At 45.8% G+C, this 24,551-nt stretch overlaps 1 protein-coding gene across 5 annotated transcripts in view; it reads left to right on the top strand.

Moving 5' to 3' along the window:
- kif13a (kinesin family member 13A) overlaps nt 1-24,551 on the top strand; it is a 269,942-nt gene that overhangs the window by 219,101 nt on the left and 26,290 nt on the right. For all 5 annotated transcript variants that reach the window (XM_078414771.1, XM_078414778.1, XM_078414761.1 and 2 more), the window contains 4 exons: nt 1,588-1,764; nt 4,388-4,480; nt 7,201-7,353; nt 11,238-11,315. In XM_078414771.1, coding sequence (XP_078270897.1) covers nt 1,588-1,764; nt 4,388-4,480; nt 7,201-7,353; nt 11,238-11,315 — 501 coding nt within the window. The remainder of the gene's footprint in view (nt 1-1,587; nt 1,765-4,387; nt 4,481-7,200; nt 7,354-11,237; nt 11,316-24,551) is intronic.

Here is a 24,551-nt window from a genome sequence, read left to right as displayed (position 1 = left end):
TGCTCCTCCAATTTCCGGCGGGCCTCACTATGGCCCTGGAGGAGGCCCATGACAGAGAGGTCAGACTGGGAATGGGAGGGGGAGTTAAAGTGCTGGGCCACCGGGAGATCAGTTGCGTTAATGCGGACCGAGCGCAGGTGTTCAGCGAAGCGATCGCCGAGCCTGCGCTTGGTTTCGCCGATATAAATAAGTTGACATCTAGAGCAGCGGATGCAATAGATGAGGTTGGAGGAGGTGCAGGTGAACCTCTGTCTCACCTGGAAAGACTGTTTGGGTCCTTTGATGGAGTTGAGGGGGGAGGCAAAGGGACAGGTGTTGCATCTCGTGCGGTTGCAAGGGAAAGTGCCCGGGGTTGGGGTGGTTTGGGTAGGAAGGGACGAGTGGACCAGGGAGTTACGGAGGGAACAGTCTCTGCGGAACGCAGAGAGGGGAGGGGATGGGAAGATGTGGCCAGTGGTGGGGTCCCGTTGTAGGTGACGGAAATGTTGGTGGATGATATGTTGGATCCGCTGGCTGGTGGGGTGGAAGGTGAGAACGAGGGGGATCCTGTCCTTGTTGCGAGTGGGGGGAGGGGTAGCAAGAGCAGGTATCTCAGGAGAACATGGATTGGTGACGTTTCAGGTTGAGACCCTTCTTCAGACATCTCTCGAGAACATGGATAGGTGATGTTTCGGATCAGACTGGAATAATAATGCAAAAAAACAGTTACAGTTTAGATTATTGTCATGTGTACCGAGGTACAGTGAAAAGCCTTTGTTGCATGTTAACCAGTCAACATGATTACAATCGAGCCATTTATAGTTTAGACGCACATGATAAGGGAATAACATTTAGTGCAAGGTAAAGCCAGCAAAATCCAATCAAGTATAGTCCAAGTTTCACCAAAGAGGTAGATAGTAGTTCAGCACTGCTCTCTGGTTGTGGTAAGATGATTCATTTGCCTGATAACAGCTGGGAAGAAACTGTCCCTGAATCTGGAGGTGTGCTTTTTCACACTTCTGTACCTCTTGCCCGGTGGGAGGGGGTGAAGAGGGAATGGCCAGGGTGCGACTGGTCCTTGATGATGCTGCTGGCCTTGCCGAGGCAGCGTGAGGTATAAATGGAGCCACTAGAAGGGAGGTTGGTTTGTGTGTCTGAAGGAACTGCAGATGCTGGTTTAAACGAAAGAGAGACACAGGTTGGTTGGTGTGATGGTCTGGGCACTGATCAATCACGAGGATCGAGAGACCCGAAGGCTGTGTTGCCTGCCTGGTGCCTGGGTTCAGGACACCTCGACTTGACTACGATACGATGCGATACGATAGAACGTTATTTATCCCAGGCGGAAAATTTCATCGGCCAACAATCATAAAGTGCAAGACGCATGAAACATGAAATTAAAAGTGACGAGTGGAAACGATTGGGGATGTGCAAAGATTTGGGGAGGTGGAGGGGAGTCAGTCTGTAGTTTACATATTGTGGTGCTGGGCTTGCTACAGGCTGCAAATGTGATGATGTTGAACTGCAGACAAGCAGGTAACTTTAACGTAGAAGCTTACGGAACCTGTTAAAATCCAGTTCCTTTTTTTCCCCTCTCCTGGCTTCCAGATCTCTGCTGTTGCTTCCTGGGATTCGTCAGTCCACGATTCGATCTACTTGAACAAAGTCACCGGCCAGAATGAACGCATCTACTTGATTGTAAAGGTGACGGTGCAGCTCAGCCACCCTGCAGCCGTGGAGCTGGTGCTACGCAAACGTATAGCTGTCAATGTCTACAATAAGCAGGTAGGAAACCCCTCGTGCAAGTTTAATCAAAACCTGCAGGTGCTGGTTGAAAATCGAAGGTAGACACAAAATGCTGGAGTAACTCATAGAAACATAGGTGCAGGAGGAGGCCATTCGGCCCTTTGAGCCAGCACCGCCATTCATTGTGATCATGGCTGATCGTCCCCAATCAATAACCCGTGCCTGCCTTCTCCCCATATCCACTAGCCCCAAGAGCTCTATCTAACTCTCTCTTAAATCCATGCAGTGATTTGGCTTCCACTGCCCTCTGTGGCAGAGAATTCCACAACTCTCTGGGTGAAAAAGTTTTTTCTCACCCCAGTTTTAAATGGCTTCCCCTTTATTCTAAGACTGTGGCCCCTGGTTCTGGACTCGCCCAACATTGGGAACATTTTTCCTCCATCTAGCTTGTCCAGTCCTTTTATAATTTTATACGTTTCTATAAGATCCACTCTCATCCTTCTAAACTCCAGTGAATACAAGCCTAGTCTTTTCAATCTTTCCTCATATGTCAGTCCCGCCATCCCAGGGATCAATCTCGTGAACCTACGCTGCACTGCCTCAATTACAAGGATGTCCTTCCTCAAATTAGGGGACCAAAACTGTACACAATACTCCAGATGTGGTCTTACCAGGGCCCTATACAACTGCAGAAGAACCTCTTTACACCTACACTGAACTCAGCGGGACAGGCAGCATCTCTGGCGAGAAGGAATGGGTGACATTTCGGGTCAAGACCCTTCCTCAGTCTTCAGACCCATTCCTTCTCTCCAGAGATGCTGCCCGTCCCGCTGAGTTACTCCAGCATTTTATTTTGTTTCACCAAAACCTGATATTTTTCAGGGAAGCAAGAGGACGTCACGGTGGCACAGCAGTAGAGTTGCTGCCTTACAGCGCCAGAGACCCGGGTTCGATCCTGACTACAGGTGCTATCTGTACAGAGTTTGTACATTCTGCCCATGACCTGCGTGGGCTTTCTCCAGGTGCTCCAGTTTCTTCCCACACTCCAAAGATGTACAGGTTTGTAGGTTAATTGGCTTCGGTAAAAATAATAAATTATACCTAGTGAGTAGGATACTGCTGGTGTACGGTGTGATCGCTGGTAGACTCGGTGGGCCGAAGGGCCTGTTTCTGTGTTTCTAATATCTAAAGTGTAGTTGTTCAGAGTTACAGTGTGGTAACAAGCCGTGCCAACCAGCGATCCCCGTTACACAAGCACAAACTACACACTAGGAACAATTTACAATTTTTTACCGAAGCCAATTATCCTACAAACCTGCATGTCCATGGAATGTGGGAGGAAAGCAGACAGGTCACGGGGAGAACGAACAAACTCCGCACAGACAGCACCCGTGGTCAGGATGGAACCTGGGTCTCTGGCGCTGTGAGGCAGCAACTCTAACGCTGCGCCACCGTGGATAGTGGTGAGTTCTTGCACATTGGTTTCTCATTGCATGGATGTTGGGTAGAAAATTTTCAGGGGGTGAAAAGGGAAGGGGTAAAAATCCATCTCACTGATTACCGTGACAATGATCCTTTTGTCTTCCTCCAATTCACAAGGAAAGAAATCACTGTTAAAATAGTTTTCAGAATCTGCAGTGCAGATTCAGTTAAAATTGGTACACAAAGTTGCTGCTGCGAACTAAGGCTAGATATAGAATCTAATGTTTGAGGCAGTAAAAGTGCTGGCACCTTCTGGTGAATATTGTAGCAGTTTTGGGCCCCATATCTGAGGAAGGGTGTGCTGGCACTGGAGAGGGTCCAGACGAGGTTTAGGGGAAGCTGCCTGGGGATGATTGGGTTAACGTATGATGAGCGTTTGACGGCACTGGGCCTGTACTCGCTGGAGTTTAGAAAGGATGAGGGGGGACCTCATTGAAACTCACCGAATAGAGAAAGGTCTGGACAGAGTGGATGTAGAGTGGGTGTTTCCACTAGTGGGAGAGTCCAGGACCAAAGGGCAGCCTCAGAATAAAAGGACGCACCTTTAGAATGGAGATGAGGAGGAATTTCTTTAGTCAAAGGTTGGTGACTCTGTGGAATTCATTGCCCCAGACGGCTGTGGAGGCCGTCATTGGATATTTTTAAAGTGGTGATTGACAGATACTCGATTAGTAAGGGTGTCAGGGATTATGGGGAGAAGGCAGGAGAATGGGGTTGAGAGAGGTTGGATAGATCAGCCATGATTGAATGGTGGAGTAGACTCGATGGGCCGAATGGCCTACTTCTGCTCCTATGACTCATGAACATGACTTTTGCATCGAACTCCTGTTTTGAGCTTGTGGGTTATTAGACCAGAAGGGTTCACTAATTGGAGATCAATCACCCAGCTTGGCCTGCCTTGCCTGTTGCCGTGGTGATTCAGCCAGCCCACCTTTCACTTCTAAATCCAGTCTGTTTATTTTTCTGAGACAATTTTAACTGGCGGTTGATAATTTCAAAAGGAAAGCCATGGGTATTATTTAATCCATTCCAGCGGAGACGCCAACGTTTAAAGTGCTGCCAGTTCTTTAAAGCATTATTCTGTGTTATTTTTACACTGCTCGTTAAATTTCGCATAGAGGGGAAGAATTAATCTCATTAAGTTCTTAATTCAAACGTATTTCTCTAATGACTTTTTCAGAGTTTTACCCAGAGTCTGAAGCGAAGAATGTCCTACAAGTACATTCTTCATTCGTGTGGAGTTACATATGAGATCGTTTCCAACATACCAAAGGTAAATCTGTGCCCGGCAATCAACTAACGATGAAAGCTGGTTACTTCAACACAATACAGCCCCCTCTCGATTTACGCGTGTTTAATTTAAACGTTTTTAAAATAATGTGTAGGAAGGAACTGCAGATGCTGGTTTAAACCGAAGATAGACACAAAAAGCTGGAGTAACTCAACGGGACAGGCAACATCTCTGGAGAGAAGGAATGGGTGACGTTTCGGGTCGAGACCCTTCTTCTGAATGTAAAGCCTGAAGAAGGTATCGACCCAAAATTGTCACCTACTCATGTTCTCCAGAGATGCTGCTTGAACCGCTGAGTTACTCCAGCACTTTGGGTTCTTTTTTGGTGCTATTTGAGTTGGTCTGACATTCACTGCGGGCAGGGTACTTCAAGAAGAATTACACTCGCATTGATGTTGTACAGACCAATAACCTGGATGTCTCCACAACTTTGAAATTAGGAGGTCACATAGCCCCTTGGGTCTGCTCGATCATTCATAGAAACATAGAAAATAGGTGCAGGAGTAGACCATTCGGCCCTTCGAGCCAGCACGGCCATTCAATATGATCAAGGCTGATCATCCATAATCAGTTCCTGCTTGCCCCCTCTATTCCTTGATTTCATTTGCCCTAAGAGCTACATCTAACTATCTTGAATACATTCAGTGTAACCCACACCACGACCACAATCCTGCTTTCCCCCACATCTCCAAACTCCTTAGCATTATATCTCCCCCCTCTAATACATATAATGCCTGGTCTCCACTGTCCTCCACAGCAGAGAATTCCATTGATTCACCAATTTCTTCCTAAAGAACTGACCTCTGTTTAAAATGCTGTACCCTGCATTCTGAGACCGTGACCTCTGGATCTCAACTACCCCACCACTGGAAACATCCTGTCTTATCGAAACGTATAAGATTATTAAGGGGTTGGACACGTTAGAGGCAGGAAACATGTTCCCAATGTTGGGGGAGTCCAGAACCAGGGGCCACAGTTTAAGAATAAGGGGTAGGCCATTTAGAACGGAGATGAGGAAAAACTTTTTCAGTCAGAGAGTTGTGAATCTCTGTAGAATTCTCTGCCTCAGAAGGCAGTGGAGGCCAATTCTCTGAATGCATTCAAGAGAGAGCTAGATAGAGCTCTTAAGGATAGCAGAGTCAGGGGGTATGGGGAGAAGGCAGGAACGGGGTACTGATTGAGAATGATCAGCCATGATCACATTGAATGGCGGTGCTGGCTCGAAGGGCCGAATGGCCTAATCCTGCACCTATTGTCTATTATCCTCCCTGTCCCGACCAGAAACGTCACCTATCCACGTTCTGCAGAGATGCTGGCTGACCCACTGAGTTCCTCCAGCACTTTGAGCCTTTTTTCTCCCCTGTGCATGGAAAAGAAACTTGCCCTACTCATCATCTTTAAACTTTCTCCCTCTGACCTTGCAGCTAAGCCTTATTACTATTGGAATCCACAAATGAGTTTTTAATCCTGAGAACTGTCAGCTTTTCTGGCCGCCCTCTTGTGGCGGCACAAATCAGAGATGTGAATGGAACCATAATTAATGCTCTAAAAATTCCAGAAGTCAAAACGATTTCAATATATAATCCTCCTGTTATTTCTCAGTTATTAGTTGATCACAGGTCAATTTAGATTTCAACCTAGTTTAGTTTAGTTTAGTGTAAAGATAAAGCGCGGAAACAGGCCCTTTGGTTAACGCCGACCAGCGATTCCTGTAGACTAGCACTATCCTATGCAATAGGGACTGTTTACAATCTTTACCAAAGCCAATTAACCTATAAATCTGTCCATCTTTGGAGTTTAGTTTGGAGATATAGCGTGGAAACAGGCCCTTTTAGCCCACCGACCAGCGATCCCCGCACATTAACACTATCCTATACCCACTAGGGACAATTTTTACATTTACCAAACCAATTAACCTAGATACCTGTATGTCTTTGGAGTGTGTGAGGAAACCGAAGATCTCGGAGAAAACCCACGCAGGTCACAGGGAGAACGTACAAACTCCGTGCAGACAGCGCCCGTGGTCGGGATTGAACCCGGGTCTCCAGCGCTGCATTCGCTGTAAGGCAGCAACTCTACCGCTGCGCCACCGTGCCGCCCTTATGATAGACTCATACATCACGTTCTTGATCATAGACTCATACAGCACGGAAACAAGCCATGGGCGGCATGGTGGCGCGGCATTGCTGCCTTACAGCGAATGCAGCGCCGGAGACTCAGGTTCGATCCTGACTACGGAGTACGGAGTTTGTATGTTCTCCCCGTGACCTGCGTGGGTTTTCTCCAAGATCTTCGGTTTCCTCCCACACTCCAAAGACGTACAAGTTTGTAGGTTAATTGGCTGGGCAAATGTAAAAAATATTGTCCCTAGTGTGTGTAGGATACTGTTAATGTGCGGGGATCGCTGGGCGGCGCGGACCCAGTGGGCTGAAGGGCCTGTTTCTGCGCTGTATCTCTAAATCTCTAAATCTAAAATCAAGCCCTTCGGCCCGGCTTGCCCACGCCGACCAACATGCCCCATCTACTCTAGTCATGGTTGAGTTAATATTTTTACTTGTTTATACATAGAAGTGATTAAACTGAAAGCTTTCACTTCTTATTGTGGAACTGCAATGGCAATATTTTAGTAGTTTGCACGATTCAGGGTTGCTCTGCCCTCTAGATTTTTTATCACGCTGACAAATTGCCTTTATTCTGCACAGGCCTCGGAAGAGACGGAAGATCGAGAGACCTTGGCTCTCATGGCAGCCAAGAATGAAAATGACGGTGCGGGCGATGGAGAAACCTACATTGAGAAGTATACCAGAGGAGTGTTGGAAGTGGAAAATATCCTGAGTTTGGAACGGCTCCGACAGGTAGGAGTCTGCACTGGGATCGGAAGTGTCCAAACACTCTCCGAAAAGATGGGGCTTTAAGAATCTCAGCAGTGTTCAGATTTCAGTTATCCTGCAACAAAGGGACAGGTGCAAAATAGCAAAAAAATGTCACAAAGACAATTGATTAGTTCATACAGCAAAATATACTTGAAAGATGATATTGAGGATGACGTTGCTATTGAGGGCGTGCTTCGTAGGTTTACTAGGTTAATTCCCGGAATGGCGGGACTCATATGTTGGAGCGACTCGGCTTGTATACACTGGAATTTAGAAGGATGAGAGGGGATCTTTTCGAAACGTATAAGATTATTAAGGGGTTGGACACGTTAGAGGCAGGAAACATGTTCCCAATGTTGGGGGAGTCCAGAACCAGGGGCCACAGTTTAAGAATAAGGGGTAGGCCATTTAGAACGGAGATGAGGAAAAACTTCTTCAGTCAGAGAGTTGTGAATCTGTGGAATTCTCTGCCTCAGAAGGCAGTGGAGGCCAATTCTCTGAATGCATTCAAGGGAGAGCCAGATAGAGCTCTTAAGGATAGCGGAGTCAGGGAGTGTGGGGAGAAGGCAGGAACGGGGTACTGATTGAGAATGATCAGCCATGATCACATTGAATGGCGATGCTGGCTCGAAGGGCCGAATGGCCACCTCCTGCACCTATTGTCTATTGTCTTTTGTCAAAGGGACAAGTGCAAAATAGCAAAAAATGCCACAAAGACAATTGATTAGTTCATACAGCAAAATGTACTTGAAAGACGATAGGAAAATAACTGCAGATGCTGGTACAAATCGAAGGTATCACAAAATGCTGGAGTAACTCAGCGGGTCTGGCAGCATCTATGAAGAGAAGGAATGGGTGACGTTTCGGGTCGAGACTCTTCTTCAATCTGATGTCAGGGGGGCGGGACAAAGAAAGGATATAGGTGGATACAGGAAGATAGTTGGAGAACTGGGAAGGGGAGGGGAAGAGAGGGACAGAGGAACTATCGAAAGTTGGAGAAGTCAATGTTCATACCGCTGGGCTGAAGCTGCCCAAACAAAATATGAGGTGCTGTTCCTCCAATTTGCGGTGGGCCTCACTATGACACTGGAGGAGGCCCATGACAGAAAGGTTAGACTGGGAGTGGGAGTTGAAATGCTCAGCCACCGGGAGATCAGGTTGGTTAAGATGATAGCATCATCATCATCCAGGCCTGGACAGCGTAGATATGGAGAGGATGTTTCCTCTCGTGGGAGAGTCTAGGACCAAAGGCCACAGCATCAGAATAAAAGGACTTTCCTTTAGGAAGGAGATGAGGAGGAATTTCTTTAGTGAGGGGGTGGTGAATCTGTGGAATTCATTGCCACAGAAGGCTGTGGAGGCCAAGTCAGGGAGATGGATAGATTCTTGATTAGTGCAGGGTGTCAGGGGTTATGGGGAGAAGGCAGGAGAATGGGGTTAGGAGGGAGAGATAGATCAGCCGTGATTGTATGGCAGAGTAGACTTGATGGACCGAAAGGCCTAAATCAGCACGTATCATTTATGAATATCTTATGAAAATGAAAAGTGTCTAAACACGCTCTAAACAGTTGGGGCTTTAAGAATATGAACAATGTTCAGATTTCAGGTGCCCTGCAACGAAGGGGTAGCTACAAAATAGCAAAAATGTCACAATGTCTGTGGATAGATTCTTACAGCAAAATATAGTTGAAAGTTGATAGTGTCATCATCAAAATATTTTGTGAATTGTTAGTTGGTCAGTCAGTGTTTACAGTGTGAAACATGTTCAATGGTTGTTGGTTAGTCCCAATAAACAATGAGCAGTTTGCAGTGTTCATCTGCAGGGTTTTGAAGTGTTCGTCGGTTTTGTGTTCCCCCCCTTGCAATGTCTGTCTCATGTCTTGAAAGATGTAATGATCTGATGTGAAATTTAATTTTGGTTCTATTTGTTCGTGTGGCTCTTCAGTCATATCTATAGAAACAGTGTAGGAAAAAAAACTGCAGATGCTGGTTTAAATCGAAGGTAGACACAAAATGCTGGAGTAACTCAGCGCATCAGGCAGCATCGGGAGGCAAGGAATGGGTGATGTTTTGGGTCGAGACCCTTCTTCAGACTGATGTCAGGGGAGGGGGTAGGACAAAGATAGGCAGGAAAACTGTCTCCGACTACATTCTATCTTTGTCTCGCCCCCTTCCCGTGACATCAGTCTGAAGAAGGGTCTCGACCCAAAACGTCACCCATTCCTTCTCTCCCAAAATGCTGCCTGACCCGCTGAGTTGCTCCAGCATTTTGTGTCTACCTTCTATAGAAACAGTGTACGATGGAACTCAGCAGGTCAAAAGTGGTGCTTTTTGCTTTATTTTGCTTGCAAAATGTTCAGGAAAGGTTTAGAGGGACATATGGGCCAAACGCGGGCAGGTGGGGCTGGTGTAGATGGCCTGTTTTGGGTAGTATTTGATTGGATTGGATCTTTTAGAAACATATAAAATTCTTAAGGGATTGGACAGGCTAGATGCAGGAAAAAAATTCCCGATGTTGGGGGAGTCCAGAACCAGTGGTCACAGTTTAAGAATAAGGGTAGGCCATTTCGGACTGAGATGAGGAAAACAATTTTCACCCAGAGTTGTGAATCTGTGGAATTCTCTGCCACAGAAGGCAGTGGAGGCCTACTCACTGGATGTTTTCAAGAAAGAGTTAGATTTAACTCTTAGGGCTAAAGGAATTAAGGAATATGGGGGAAAGAAGGAACGGGGTACTGATTTTGGATATCAGCCATTGTAATGTAAGAAAATAACTGCAGATGCTGGTACAAATTGAAGGTATTTATTTCACAAAATGCTGGAGTAACTCAGCGGGTCAGGCAGCATCTCAGAAGAGAAGGAATGGGTGACGTTTCGGGTCGAGACCCTTCTTCGTTTTTGTATCAGCCATGATCATATTGAATGGCGGTGCTGGCTCGAAGGGCCAAATGGCCTACTCCTGCACCTGTTTTCTATGTTTTAGGTGGATGACTCTATGTGAGATGTGCTTTGTAAAGACTTGTGAGTGATTGTCAGTGACGCAGAGGGGGGATGGAGGGGCAAAGGACATGGTGAAAATGCATTCTCACATTTGGTGTCCTGATAATTGCTTAAAATGCTTCAATAAATCACGGTCCCATTAATTTAGCATCCCAGAATGTTGTGGGATGAGCTTTAAGCACATATTTTAATGACGTTCTTGAATATAACAAGGTTCTGAATTTGGACCATGGGAAGAGTTCACTTGGAGAAGCCACAGAACTACAGGAGCTGCAATCTTCAGTGAAAAACAAACTGCTGGAGGATCTCAGGTGTCAGACAGCATCTGTGGAGGGAAATGGACAGGTGACGTTTCAGACAGCATTCTTCCAGTCTGAAGAAGGGTCTCGACCCGAAACGTCACCCATTCCTTCTCTCCAGAGATGCTGCCTGACCTGCTGAGTTACTCCAGCATTTTGTGATACTTTCAGACAGCATTCATCTGAAGAAAGGTCCCGACCTGAAACAGTTCAATAGACAATAGACAATAGGTGCAGGAGGAGGCCATTCGGCCCTTCGAGCCAGCACCGCCATTCAATGTGATCATGGCTGATCATTCTCAATCAGTACCCCGTTCCTGCCTTCTCCCCATACCCCCTGACTCCGCTATCCTTAACTTCCTGTCTATTTCCCTCTACAGATGCTGCCCGAACCCACAGAGTTCCATCGTACACTGAAATCTGGTTTGCTGTACACCGTCTCCAGGGGTTTTAAGTTATTGCAGGCCACGGCTTTGTCACTTAGCGATGATTGTGTGAAAAACGGTCTGTTTGTGACTCTCCTTCACGATGCATGAGTTAACTTTGGGTCTTTTGTCCTTGTATTAGGCTGTTACAGTGAAAGAAGCACTTTCATCCAAAGGGAAGCACATGAAGAGGAGTGCCAGCACGCCCAACGTTCAACATGTACGTACCACAGCAAGCCAACCTTTAACACCCTGGCCAAGGGAATGGGCACCAGGCATAGTTTGTAGCATCGAAGATAGACACAAAATGTTGAAGTAACTCAGCGGGTCAGGCAGCATCTCTGGAGGGAAGGAGTAGGTGACGATTCAGGTCGAGACCCTTCTTCAGACTGAGAGTCAGGGGAGAGGGAAAGTAGAGGTACGAATAGGTATATAGAACAAATGAATGATCGCTATGAAAGCCAACAATGATGATCAAGGAAAGGTAGAGCCCACAATGGTCCACCGTTGCCTGTGGAAAAGGTGATAATGAGTAGATACAAACAGTGAAACTAAGCAGGACAACAGTGAAACTAGTAGGATGACTAGGGTGGAGGGGGGGGGGGGGGGGGTGGGATGGAGAGAAAGGGAATGCAAGGGTTACTTGAAATTGAAGAAATCAGTATTCATACCACTGGGTTGTAAGCTGCCCAAGTGAAATATGAGGTGCTGTTCCTCCAATTTGAGATTGGCCTCACTCTGGCACATTTTGTATCACACACTATTAGAAACTTTCTTGGCTTACAGTGTAATTATCTGGGGCATCAACAATCTATAGTCCAGTTGAAAAATAGCGTTAAAATGTTACTTATCATAAGGCTTCACAACCAACGAGCCCCATGCACGTGGAATATTCTTTAAGTTTGGCCGCAGTCCAATCTACAGACACTAACTGTTACGTCCAACACCTTAGACATGGTGGGGTTATGGGGGAAATGGGGTCGACGGTGGGAAGGTGATAAAAGTATCTGTCTTCAAGAGAACAACCAACGACAAGGTACAGTACAGAGTTTCTTATTGTAGCTGCACCAGCAGATTGTTTTGAAAAATTGCCTGCATTTTATTTACTTTTTGTCTTAAATAATCTCATTGCCCATTCATCTGTGATCCAGGGAGCTATAATGTGTGTGTGTGTGTGTGCGTGCGTGTGTTAACTTTTGCCCGGTTAAAAACCTAGTTCATCAGAAAGCCTTTATATCTGACGCAAGTTGCAATCGGATTTTGATTAATAGCTTATTTTGATGGTCTTCATGAGTTCATAAGTTCTAGGAGCAGAATTGGGCCATTCGGCCCATCAAGTCTACTCCGCCAGTCAATCATGGCTGATCTATCTTTCCCTCTCAACCCCATTCTCCTGCCTTCGCCCCATAACCCTTGGGGTTGTCTTAACAACACTATGTGGACCACTAGCTTGCTTATGCTTTTGCAAGAGCTGTGATATCAACATGACAGTTCATTGTTTTAAGGTGTGGTTCTTTTTGCTGAGATCTTATAATATAGAACAGTAAAGCACAGGAACAGTTCCTTCAGCCCATAATGTCCGTGCCAAGCATGATGCCAAGCTAAACAAATCTCTTCTGCCTGCATGTGATCCATATCCCTCCATTCTCTGTGTATCCTCTCTTAAAGTCTCTTAAATGCTATTTTTAAGGCAGAGTTAGATAGATTCTTGGTTAGTACGGGTGTCAGAGGTTATGGGGAGAAGGCAGGAGAATGGGGTTAGGAGGGGGAGATAGATTAGCCATGATTGAATGGTGGTCTGTGAATTTAGCAGCATAATTAATGCAGATTGTTGTGAAACTTTATGGCTCGCATGGTGAGGAGGGTTATTAAGGTCAACTCTCTGTCAGATGATCCCACTCGGAAATAACGCTTTCGACTACAGATGTATGCCAAGCACTCAAAAGACTGCACGGTGGCGCAGCGGTAGAGTTGCTGCCTTACAGCGAATGTAGCGTCGGAGATCCCGACTACTGGTGCTGTCTGTACGGAGTTTGTACGTTCTCCCCGTGACCTGTGTGGGTTTTCTCCAAGATCTTCGGTGTCCTCCCACACTCCAAAGATGTACAGGTTTGTAGGTTAATTGGCTGGGTAAATGTAAAAATTGTCCCTAGTGGGTATAGGATAGTGTTGATGTACGGGGATCACTGGGCGGCACGGACTTGGAGGGCCGAAAAGGCCTGTTTCCGGCTGTATGTATATGATAAAGTGAGGAAAGATTGAAAAGACTAGGCTTGTATTCACTGGAGTTTAGAAGTACTCCAGTGAATACAAGCCTCTTTTAGAAGGGCTCTTATAGAAACATATAAAATTATAAAAGGACTGGACAAGCTAGATGCAGGAAAAAAAAATCACCCAGAGAGTTGTAAATTTGTGGAATTCTCTGCCACAGAGAGCAGTGGAAGCCAAATCACTGGATGGATTTCAGAGAGAGTTAGATAGAGTTCTAGGGGCTAGTGGAATCAAGGGATATGGGGAGAAGGCAGGCACGGGTTATTGATTGTGGACGAACAGCCATGATCACAATGAATGGCGGTGCTGGCTCGAAGGGCCGAATGGCCTCCTGCACCTATTTTCTATGTTTCTATGAGATGGTCAGGGATGGGTTAGCAGGGAAGATGACAGGGCATGAAGGAATTACCTTGCACAGATGGATAAAAAATGCTATTACCTTGTACAGATGGAGTTTAATTCTCATTTTAAAATTAGACATTGAGCATGCAAGGCATGATTTGTTTGGAAATTATCCATCTGCTGCAGCATGCAAAATTGTGGCTGTTTCTGTTGCACTAATATTTTTAAATCATAAGTGTCATGGGTAGGTAGGTAGGGTGGTCAAGAAGGCTTTCGGCACATTGACCTTCATCAGTCAGGGTATTGAGTGTAGAAGTTGTCTGAAGATGGGTCTCGACAGCATCCCTCTCCCCATCAGAACTGCCCCCTCCATCGACTCCTTTAAGTCCAGGCTAAAAACCTATTTCTACTCCCTAGCGTTTGAGGCTCATTGAGGAGGCGCTGTGAACTGTTTGCGTGCTACTGTATGTTTCATTTTTTTCCTTAGTACCTAATCAGATGTACAGCACTTTGGTCAACGTGGGTTGTTTTTAAATGTGCTATACAAATAAAATTGACTTGACTTGACCCGAAACGCCACCAACTCCTTCTCTCCAGAGATGCTGCCTGACCCGCTGAGTTACTCCAGCTTTTTGTGTCTATCTTCGGTTTAAACCAGCGTCTGCAGTTCCTCCCTACACATAGAAGTTGGGTGGTTATGTCACAGTTCTACAACATGTTGGTGAGGCCACATTTGGAATATTGTAGATAGACACAAAATGCTGGAGTAACTCAGCACGTCGGGCAGCATCTCTGGAGGATGAATTTAGAAGGATGACAATAGACAATAGGTGCAGGAGGAGGCCATTCGGCCCTTCGAGCCAGCACCGCCATTCAATGTGATTATGGCTGATCATTCTCAATCAGTACCCCGTTCCTGCCTTCTCCCCATACCCCCTGACTCCGCTATCCTTCAGAGGAGATCTTATTGATACGTATAAGATTATTAAGGGGTTGGACACGTTAGAGGCAGGAAACATGTTCCCAATGTTGGGGGAGTCCAGAACCAGGGGCCACAGTTTAAGAATAAGGGGTAGGCCATTTAGAACGGAGATGAGGAAAAGCTTTTTCAGTCAGAGAGTTGTGAATCTCTGTGGAATTCTCTGCCTCAGAAGGCAGTGGAGGCCAATTCTCTGAATGCATTCAAGAGAGAGCTAGGTAGAGCTCTTAAGGATAGCGGAGTCAGGGGGTATGGGGGGAAGGCAGGAACGGGGTACTGATTGAGAATGATCAGCCATGATCACATTGAATGGCGGTGCTGGCTCGAAGGGCCGAATGGCCTCCTCCTGCACCTATTGTCTATTGGAGCAAAGGAATAGGTGACGTTTCAGGTCAAGACCCATCTTCAGACATTACTTTCAGTTTCTGCTGTAGGAAAGATGTTGTTAAGCTGGAAAGAGTGCAGCGAAGATTTACGAGAGTGTTGCCAGGACTTGAGGCCTGACTATAGGGAGAGTTTGGGCAGGTGAGGACTTTATTCCTTGGAGTGCAGGAGGATGAAGGGTGATTTTATAGAGGGGTTTAGGTCATGGGGGTAGATAGGGTTGATGCACAGTCTTTTACCCAGAGTAGGGGAATCAAGAACCAGAGGACATGGGTTTAAAGTGAGAGGGGAAAGAGTTACTAAGAGGTTTCAGCTTACCTGAATGGCAACTTTTCCCACACAGAGGGTGTTGGGTATGTGGAACGAGCTGCCAGAGGTAGTTGAGGCAGTTACTATAACAACATTAAAAATGCATTTGGACAGGTACATGGATAGGAAAGGTTTGGAGGGAGAAATCAGGGACTGCAGATACTCATGCTTTATTAGCCAGGTATGTTTTGCAACATACGAGGAATTTGATTTACCATACAGTCATACCAATAAAAAGCAACAAAACGCACAAAATACATTTTAACATAAACATCTACCACAGTGATTCCTCCACATTCCACACTGTGATGGAAGGTGAAAAAAAAAGTTCCATCTTCTTCCCTTCTTTGTTCTCCCACGGTCAGGGGCCTCGAGCCTTCTGATGACGGGACGATCTTGGCTTCTGTAGCCGGCGGTCTGCCCCCCCCCGCGTCGGGGCGATCGAGCTCCTGCATCGGGCCTGAGGGGTGGGGAATCTCTGCTCCCCCGTGCCCGGCGATCAGACCCCGGCCGGGGCTGGTCAAACCTTCTGCGACTTTGGAGCTTCCCGACATCAGCCTCTAACTCAGACTGCAAGCTCCTCGATGGTGAAATCCGCAGGCTGCGGTTGGAGCGTCGATCCCAGGCATCTACCCGATCCCCTCCCCCACCCCCCCACATAAAACAAACCAGAGAATATTAACACACTTTAAAAACACACTAAAAATAACAAAAAAGATGAAAAGACAGACTGACCGTTGGCGAGGCTGCCATCGCTGAGGGCGCCACCCGGTGGACCAGGTTAATACAAATTGCAGGAGTAACTCAGCAGATTAAGCAGTATCTTTGGAGAACATGGAGAGGTGATGTTCCAGATCAAGATATCCCGTCTCAAAAAAGTCTTCACCCGAAACGTCACCTACCCATGTTCTCCAGTGATGCTGCCTGACCTGCTGAGTTGCTCCAGCACTTTATGTCCTTTAAGGTTTAGAGGGATACTCGACCAAGTGGCTGAAAGTAGGCTGTTTCTATGCTGTATGACTCTGACTCGAAAGGATTTATTTTTGTGCCTAAATTTTCATGTTCATATTCAAGTATGTCTTTTCGTGACACTTGAAGGTGAGATATAAGATGTCAGGCTGCAAGTTGTATGTTGTATCATCCTTATGTCTTGAGCTGTAGCAAGAAAGAAGCTTTCAAAGAGTTGGGGATGGCCTTGCTGTAAAGTGAACAACAGGTCATAGCATTATCCTCTTAATCATTGGAATCGCAAGAAAAAATAAATTGAAATCCCACAGGCAATGGATGCCTCAGCTTGAACAACCAATTATAGTTCAGTGGTGCTTTACTGCCACATGTGCAAAACACGATGAAATTCTTTGTGAGTTGTTAGATTTGGCACTATTTCCAAAGTCAAGTCTGCTCACTAGGTCTTAGAAAAGTTTAGAAGAATGAGTGGGGGGACCTGATTGAAACGTACAGAATTGTGAAAGGCTTGGATGGAGTGGATGTGGAGAGCACGTTTCCACTAGTGGGAGAGTCCAGGACTAGAGATCAAAGCCTCAGAATTAAAGGAGGTTCTTTTAGGAAGGAGATGAGGAGGAATTTCTTTAGTCAGAGAGTGATGAATCTGTGAAATTCTTTGCCACAGAAGACTGTGGAGGCAAAGTCAGTGGATATATTTATGGCAGAGATAGATAGATTCTTGATTAGTGCAGGTGTCAGAGGTTATGGGGAGAAGACAAGAGAGTGGGGTTAGGAGGGGGAGGTAGATGGGCAGCACGGTGGCGCAGCGGTAGAGTTGCTGCCTTATAGCGAATGCAGTGCCGGAGACTCAGGTTCGATCCTGACTACGGACGCCGTCTGTACAGAGTTTGTACGTTCTCCCCGTGGCCTGCGTGGGTTTTCTCCGAGATCTTCGGTTTCCTCCCACACTCCAAAGACGTACAGGTTTGTAGGTTAATTGGCTTGGTAAATGTGAAAAATTGTCCCTAGCGTGTGTAGGATAGTGTTAATGTGCGGGGATCGCTGGGCGGCGCGGACCCGGTGGACCGAAGGGCCTGTTTCTGCGCTGTATCTCTAAATCTAAACAATCTAAAAAAATATATAGATCAGCCACGATTGAATGGCGGAGTAGACTTGATGGGTTGATTAGCCTAACTCTACTCCTATTTCTTATGATCTTATGGAGCATCGCCCAATCTCTGGATCGTTCAGCGTACCGACGTTCCCCTTCTCACTCGGCCCTGAGGGCACCTCCCGCAGCCAACCTGGAGGTGCATGGGGGGGTAAGACCCCGCTTCACTTTCCCACCGGCCTTGCTCCTCGTGACCATCGTCTCCGGCTCCCTCCTCTTCGGTTCTCCGGTCTTCGGGGGACGGGCAGGGACCGGACTCCGTGGCTTCATGTTTTTGTACTAGTGATGAGCATGATAAATTAGTCTGTCATTGTGCTTGGATCTGGAATGGACAAACAAATGAGGTTTATTCAGTGGAATGGCTGTATATCCATGTCTTGAACATGACCTACTCCTATTTTACGAACATTTTTAAATCAAAAGGTTATTTAATTCAAAATACAAGTGTTTTATTTTAGAAAGAGGGGAAGTTTTGGGAAGTTTTGACCAAAGATACCAGAGGAACTGTGGCAACAGTAATAAGGATGCTGTTTCCAGCATTTTCTATTTTTATTTCAGATTCCCAGCGTCTGCATTCTTTGATTCTCATTGCGGTATTAAATGTATTTTCATAACTGCAATTATGATGTGCAATTATGATTAAAACCACAGGGGAGGTGAGCTGAGAGCTTTAGAATTGATTGCTCTCATTTTATGCTGCTGAAGGTAGCATTTGCACATCTGATTAGAAACATTTCAGCAGGGGTGTATAAGAATTAAGATTTCTTTATTTATACCGTTGTCATTTATACCTCACGCTGCCTCAGCAAGGCCAGCAGCATTATCAAGAACGAGTCGCACCCTGGCCACTCCCTCTTCTCCCCTCTCCCATCAGGCAAAAGGTAGATTTCCGCAGGCGCAGCCAGGTCCCCCCGACACCGGTGAACATCCAGGGAATGGACATCGGGAGGGTGGACTCTTATAAGTACCTGGGTGTTTACCTCAATAATAAATTGGACTGGACCAAAAACACAGATGCGCTATACAGAAAGGGCCAGAACAGACTTTATCTGCTAAGGAGACTCAGGTCCTTTGGAGTGCAGGTGGTTGCATCAGCCATTTCCTATGGAGTGGTCTACTGGAGCAGCAGCATCTCACCGGCGGAAGGGAAGAGACTTGACAAGTTGGCCAGGAAGGCCAGCTCCATCCTGGGTTGCCCCCTTGACTCAGTGCAGGCGGTGGGAGAGAGGAGGATGATGGCAAAGTTAACATTGCTGCTGGACAACGACTCCCACCCCATGCAGGACACTGTCACTGCACTGAGTAGCTCCTTCAGTGACAGACTCCTTCACCCCAAGTGCATGAAGGAGAGATATAGGAGGTCCTTCCTTCCCGCTACTGTGAGACTGCACAACCAGCACTGCTCCCAGCAGACGAGTCAACAGTAACAGTTAAGGAATACAATTTATCCTTATCTTTACTTTTATTTATAATGAATGCTCTCTTGCTATCCACTTTGCTGCTGAAACACTGTAAATTTCCCTGGCGTGGAAAGGAATATATTGGAAGTGTGAAAATGCACACCACCAGATTCAGGAACAGTTTCTTCCCAGCTGTTATCAGGCAACTGAACCATCCGACCACAACCAGAGAGCAGGGCTGAAGTACTATCTACCTCTTTGATGACCCTCGGACTATCCTTGATCGGACTTTGCCGGCTTTACCTTGCACTCAACGTTATCCCCTTATCATGTAAATGGCTCGATTGTAATCATGTATTGTCTTTCTGCTGACTGGTTAGCACGCAACAAAAGCTTTTCACTGTACCTCGGTACACGTGACAATAAACTAAACTGAACTAAACGGGCCCCTTGGCCCACCTCGCCTGTGCTGACCAGATTGCTCCATCTAAGTTGTCCTGCCTGCCCACGTTTGGCCTGTAACCCTCTAAACCTTTCCTATCCATGTACCTGTCCATTGTGTTACATTAGGTGTTAAAAAGTTTGAGACAAAGTATGTATTTTGTTATCCACTGATCTCTGTAAATACAAAAAGTATTTAAGAAGTGGGTCATAAAATCAAGACCCACATTATGACTTCTTTTAACCGCCAATGTTAAATTGAGCCAATTAACCTGTTGTCTATATGTTTGAGAAATATGCATTTTATGTTTGTGTATTTTGTGCCTATTTTAAATATGCAATAGGTGGCACTTTGGTAAAGAGACAAGTTATGAACAGATATAATGTAATAAAAAGGAACAACAAATGCTAGTTTATACCAAAGATGGACAAAAAGTGCTGGAGTAACTCAGCAGGTCAGGCAGCATATCTGGAGAAAGTAGGTAGGTGATGTTTCAGATTGGGACCCCAATGAACACAGATGATGCTTTTGTGGCCTTTCTAGATCACGATAGGGCAGAGGGGAGGGGTAAACTATGGTTTTAGTGAAGCAAGCTGCAGTGTTTTGTTGCATTTGCAAATGCCTGCTACAGCAGAGGCTGTCTAACGTGGCTTGGAAGCCAAAGCGAAATGTGGGATGCCCATGGTTACTTGGTTGAACTCTGTTGCTCATATCTGTTCCGTAGAGAAAGAAGCTTGCTGAGTCGAGCGAGGCAAGCAGTCACTTAGCTGAAGTGCATTGGAAGCCGCCAGAAATGGACATTCTGTCCCTCCCTCCTGCCCTCTCCTGTCAGTCCGAATCATTCCCGCTGGCTCTGTGTTACCCCTCGAGTGCATCCCGCCGGTTAGTGAGTGCACCCAGGCTCGGTGGGAACCCGGCAAGTGGGATTGTCGTGGAAGATTGGATCAGGGAAATGCAGCGGACGCTGGATGCTCACGAACTGCCTGCTGCACTTCAGTTTCCCACCGTGCTTCGCCATCTCGAGGGAAGAGCAAAGATGCTTGTGTTGGAGTTGCCATTGAGGGACCAAAGCCCCACCGGAGCCTTTGAGAAGCTCAGAGCAGAATATGCAACCTCACGACCTTCGCTGGACCCCGCGATTGGTTTCCTTCAAAGCTTCGAGCAGCCAAATGAATTGCAGGCCACCTATTCTGTGGCGGCCGTGTTGAGGTCCTTCAAAGCAAAAGCCAGGAGGCGCAGCTCCTCTGCGCATAAGGATTTGAAAGTTAAGCCACAGGTTTCGGCACATGAGAGGAATATTCACCCGAAGCCTCCAGCTTGTAACCCAAAGTTGGTCATGTTCAAGGAGCAACAAACAGACCAGAAACGACTGCTGTGCAAAGATGAGGAGTTTGGAAAGCCAGAGGAAGGGTGTGATTCAACTCCTTCTGTGCAAGTTGGTGAGAAATGCTTGGAAGATGCTTCTGAATTGGCTGGTGCAGGGACGAGTTTTGAGCAAGACCCTGCGCTGCTGGAGCTGACCACATTAGTGAAGCAACTTGCTTTGCACCAAATGGATCAAATGGAGAGGCTTCAGAGAATGGAGGAGTTGCAGGACTCGGAAGCGAGCCCTGAAGCCAACCGAACGGCAGATAAGACATCGGGATCCGACAAAGGTGAGGCAAAGCTCAAAACTAACCGGGACAGCAAAACTACAAGACCGCAGAACTGCGAAAGGTCCTGTACATGTTACGTCTGCGGACAGGAAGGCCATAAAGTCAAAGGCTGCAAGTCACGGAAACAGCCCTACAGAGCAAGCAAGTCGGCAGCATTGTTTCCTGGCTTTAAGCATATCGACAAATAAAAATACGGACGTAATTTTAAATGAATGAATTGAAACATTTTGAAAGAAAAGCTGTATCCAAAAGAAATATGAAAATGTGAAATGCAACCTGCACTGTTTAGTTTAGTTGAGAGAGACAACGCAGAAACAGGCCCTTCGACCCACCGAGTCCGCACCGACCAATGATCCCCATGCAATAGCACTATCCTACACACTAGGGACAATTTACAATTTTTATCAAAGCCAATTAACCTACAAACCTGTACATCCTTGGAATGTGAGAGGAAACCAGAGCACCCGGAGAAAACCCATGCAGTCACAGGGAGAACGTACAAATTCTGTACAGACAGCACTGGTTGCTTTCAATATTTGGTGAGTCCCAATATTGAACTGATTGAAACTATTGATAGAAAGTACAGATGAGTAATTCTGGACGTGGACTAATACAGTTGACTGCAGTGAAGCTTCCAAGTCCCTGCTTTAAAAAAACAGCTGAAACAAATGGATCTGTTGTTACTGTGGATAATCAAGATGTCTCTTATTACTCTGTCCTGACGAATGCATGCTTCAGTTACATTATCGCCTTGGCTTATCAGTGAGCTAGACATATTTGATGCCAAAAGTGACTGCTTAAAGAAAATCGATGTTTTAAAATACCAGCAAAAGAGTTTAAAATCTGATTTGAAAACGAGACTTTTTTTGTGTTTGACTTAAAAATTGAATCCAAATGAAGATCAATCATAAGTATCAACTTTACAAAATAAGGATTTAACAGCCAAACCGCAAACGCCTTAGGTTTGAAAGAAGTCCTAAGAAATCTGCTTAACCAAAGTAATTTAATCATCTATTGCAGGTTCAGTTCTGGCCAGGTATGGATAACTTTGGGATTCAGCCAGATTTCTATTTGCAGTTGCTCTGCCAATCTTTATTACTTGGAATGAACAAATGCTAAATTCATGTCCATCCGAAATTTAGTTACCCAGTATTTATTTTCAACCTAATGTAATTCTGTATGGCTTTACTTCGGTTGACTTGAACTGTGTGCGAGCAAATATGGTTCAATAAGCTTAGTGTTGCCTGCCGTAGATCTGAAGTCTCAGCCATTAAGTTTTTCACAACTGCAAAGAAGACTTTCAGAAATACTGTGTGTGCGCTCATAACCCGAATATAACTGGAAGTTGAGTAACAGTCAGCTGACATTCAGAAATCTGTGCCAGAACATGATCCTTTATTGACACTCATGCTGTTTATCAGCTGTGCAAAATGACTTGCACCTTCTCGGGATAGAAATACACTGTGTGTATCTTCATGAAGGCAAACCACTTGCGATCAATTCGTAAGCGTAGTGATCTTGTGATCATGCTACGAAAGATAGAATGTAATAACAAGGAATTGCAGGTGCTGATTTATACCAAAAAAAAACAGACACAAAAAGTTGGAGTAACTCAGCAGGTCAGGCAGCATCTGTGAAGAAAATGGATAGGTGACGTTTTGGTTCGGGACTCTTCTTCAGACTTTAGGAAAGATAGAAAACTCATTGGAATTTCATTGGAATTTCAATGGTGTTAAATATTCAGTACCTATTTGGGCTTTATAATGAACTGTCACCAGTCTGTAAAAAGTGAATAGGAACCTATTGCAAGGGTTGACTCGGCGATCGCTTCACTGCGCTCGGTCCGCATTAACAAAACTGATCTCCCGGTGGCCGAGCACTTCAACTCCCCCTCCCATTCCCAGTCTGACCTTTCTGTCATGGGCCTCCTCCAGTGCCATAGTGAGGCCCACCGGAAATTGGAGGAACAGCACCTCATATTTCGCCTGGGCAGTTTGCAGCCCAGTGGTATGAACGTCGACTTCTCCAACTTTAGATAGTCCCTCTGTCCCTCCCTTCCCCTCCCCTTCCCAGATCTCCCTCTATCTTCCTGTCTCCACCTATATCCTTCCTTTGTCCCGCCCCCCTGACATCAGTCTGAAGAAGGGTCTCGACCCGAAACGTCACCCATTCCTTCTCTCCCGAGATGCTGCCTGACCTGCTGATTTACTCCAGCATTTTGTGAATAAATTGACAGAATAAGCGACTGGTGAGATGGTAGAAATGCAAGATGAATGGAGTTTTTTAAAAATTATGGATGCTGAATTTAGACAGTGAATCGAAATTGTTATTTGATAACTCCCCATTGAGTACTTTTACAGACGATTCCATCACTGTATAATTTTAGTGTTTTTTCTGAACGAGTAAGAGTCAGAGTCAGAATGAGTAGGGTGGCGCCGGGGTAGAGTTGCTGCCTTACAGCACCAGAGACCCAGGTTCGATCCTGACTACGAGTGCAGTCTGTACGGAGTTTGTACTTTCTCCCCGTGACAGTTTGGGCTTTCTCCGGGTGCTCCAGTTTCCTTTCACACTTCAAAGACGTACAGGCTCGCAGGTTAATTATCTTCGGTAAAATTGTAAATCGTCCCTAGTGTGTGAGGGATAGTGCAAGTTAACGGGGTGATCGCTGGTCGGTGGGGCGAAGGTCATGTTTCCGTGCTGTATCTCTAAAGTCTATGAGAAATTCCTCAGTTCTCTGTGATGCTCCATCTTTATAGCTGACAGACTTACATGTTTACGGGGGCTCATTTCAAACAACAGAAGAGGATTAGTCCAAACATTTACTGTTCTGGTGCAAGGTTTGGTCCTGAAACTTGACAATTCGTTTACCAGGCTGTTTGTTGCTTTACATTCCAGCATCTGCAGCCTCTTTTGTCTCCAAATGTATGTATCATAGTTTCAAAGTGAGAATATTAATCCATCTCTCCCAGAGATTAGACTTGATAATACAACAGTTGATTAAGAATAAATGTGCTTAGAGAAATAGAAGTGAAAATAACCAACTCATCGGTGCATTCAAGAGCTCCTCCCAAGAAGAAAAGTTGAAGTCATTTTTTAAAACTGACTGATGACCTGAATATAAACATCCACGCATGTTACCATTCTCAGGAGAGACTGTCTATTTGTAAAGGAGCATCCAATGATATCCCCCTATTACCTAAGCAACAGATAACTCCAGAATGTTTCAGTCACCCTTCACTTGATAGGAAAATATTACCTCTCATCTCCAACCTGAGTGATCCTCTCACCTCCAGTCTAGCAAGCAACCTTGACCCACTGCATTTCGCCTACTGCCACAACAAGATGATGCCATCTCTCTGGCCCTACACTCATCCCTGGAATACCCGGATATGAGAGACGCCTATGTCAGATTTCTATTCATTGACTGCAGTTCTGATTTCAATACCATTACCCCATCCAAACTCATCTCCAAACTCATTGTACGACGGGTCAGCATTCATCTCGGCAACTGGATTCTCCACTTCCTGACCAGTGCAGTGAGGGTAGGTGACAAATCAT

This window comes from Rhinoraja longicauda, chromosome 2, assembly GCF_053455715.1.
Source record: "Rhinoraja longicauda isolate Sanriku21f chromosome 2, sRhiLon1.1, whole genome shotgun sequence".
NCBI classification, from domain to species: Eukaryota; Metazoa; Chordata; class Chondrichthyes; order Rajiformes; family Arhynchobatidae; genus Rhinoraja; species Rhinoraja longicauda.
The sequence above is the reverse complement of the archived record's forward strand: the minus strand, read 5'-3'. Positions and strand labels throughout refer to the sequence as shown.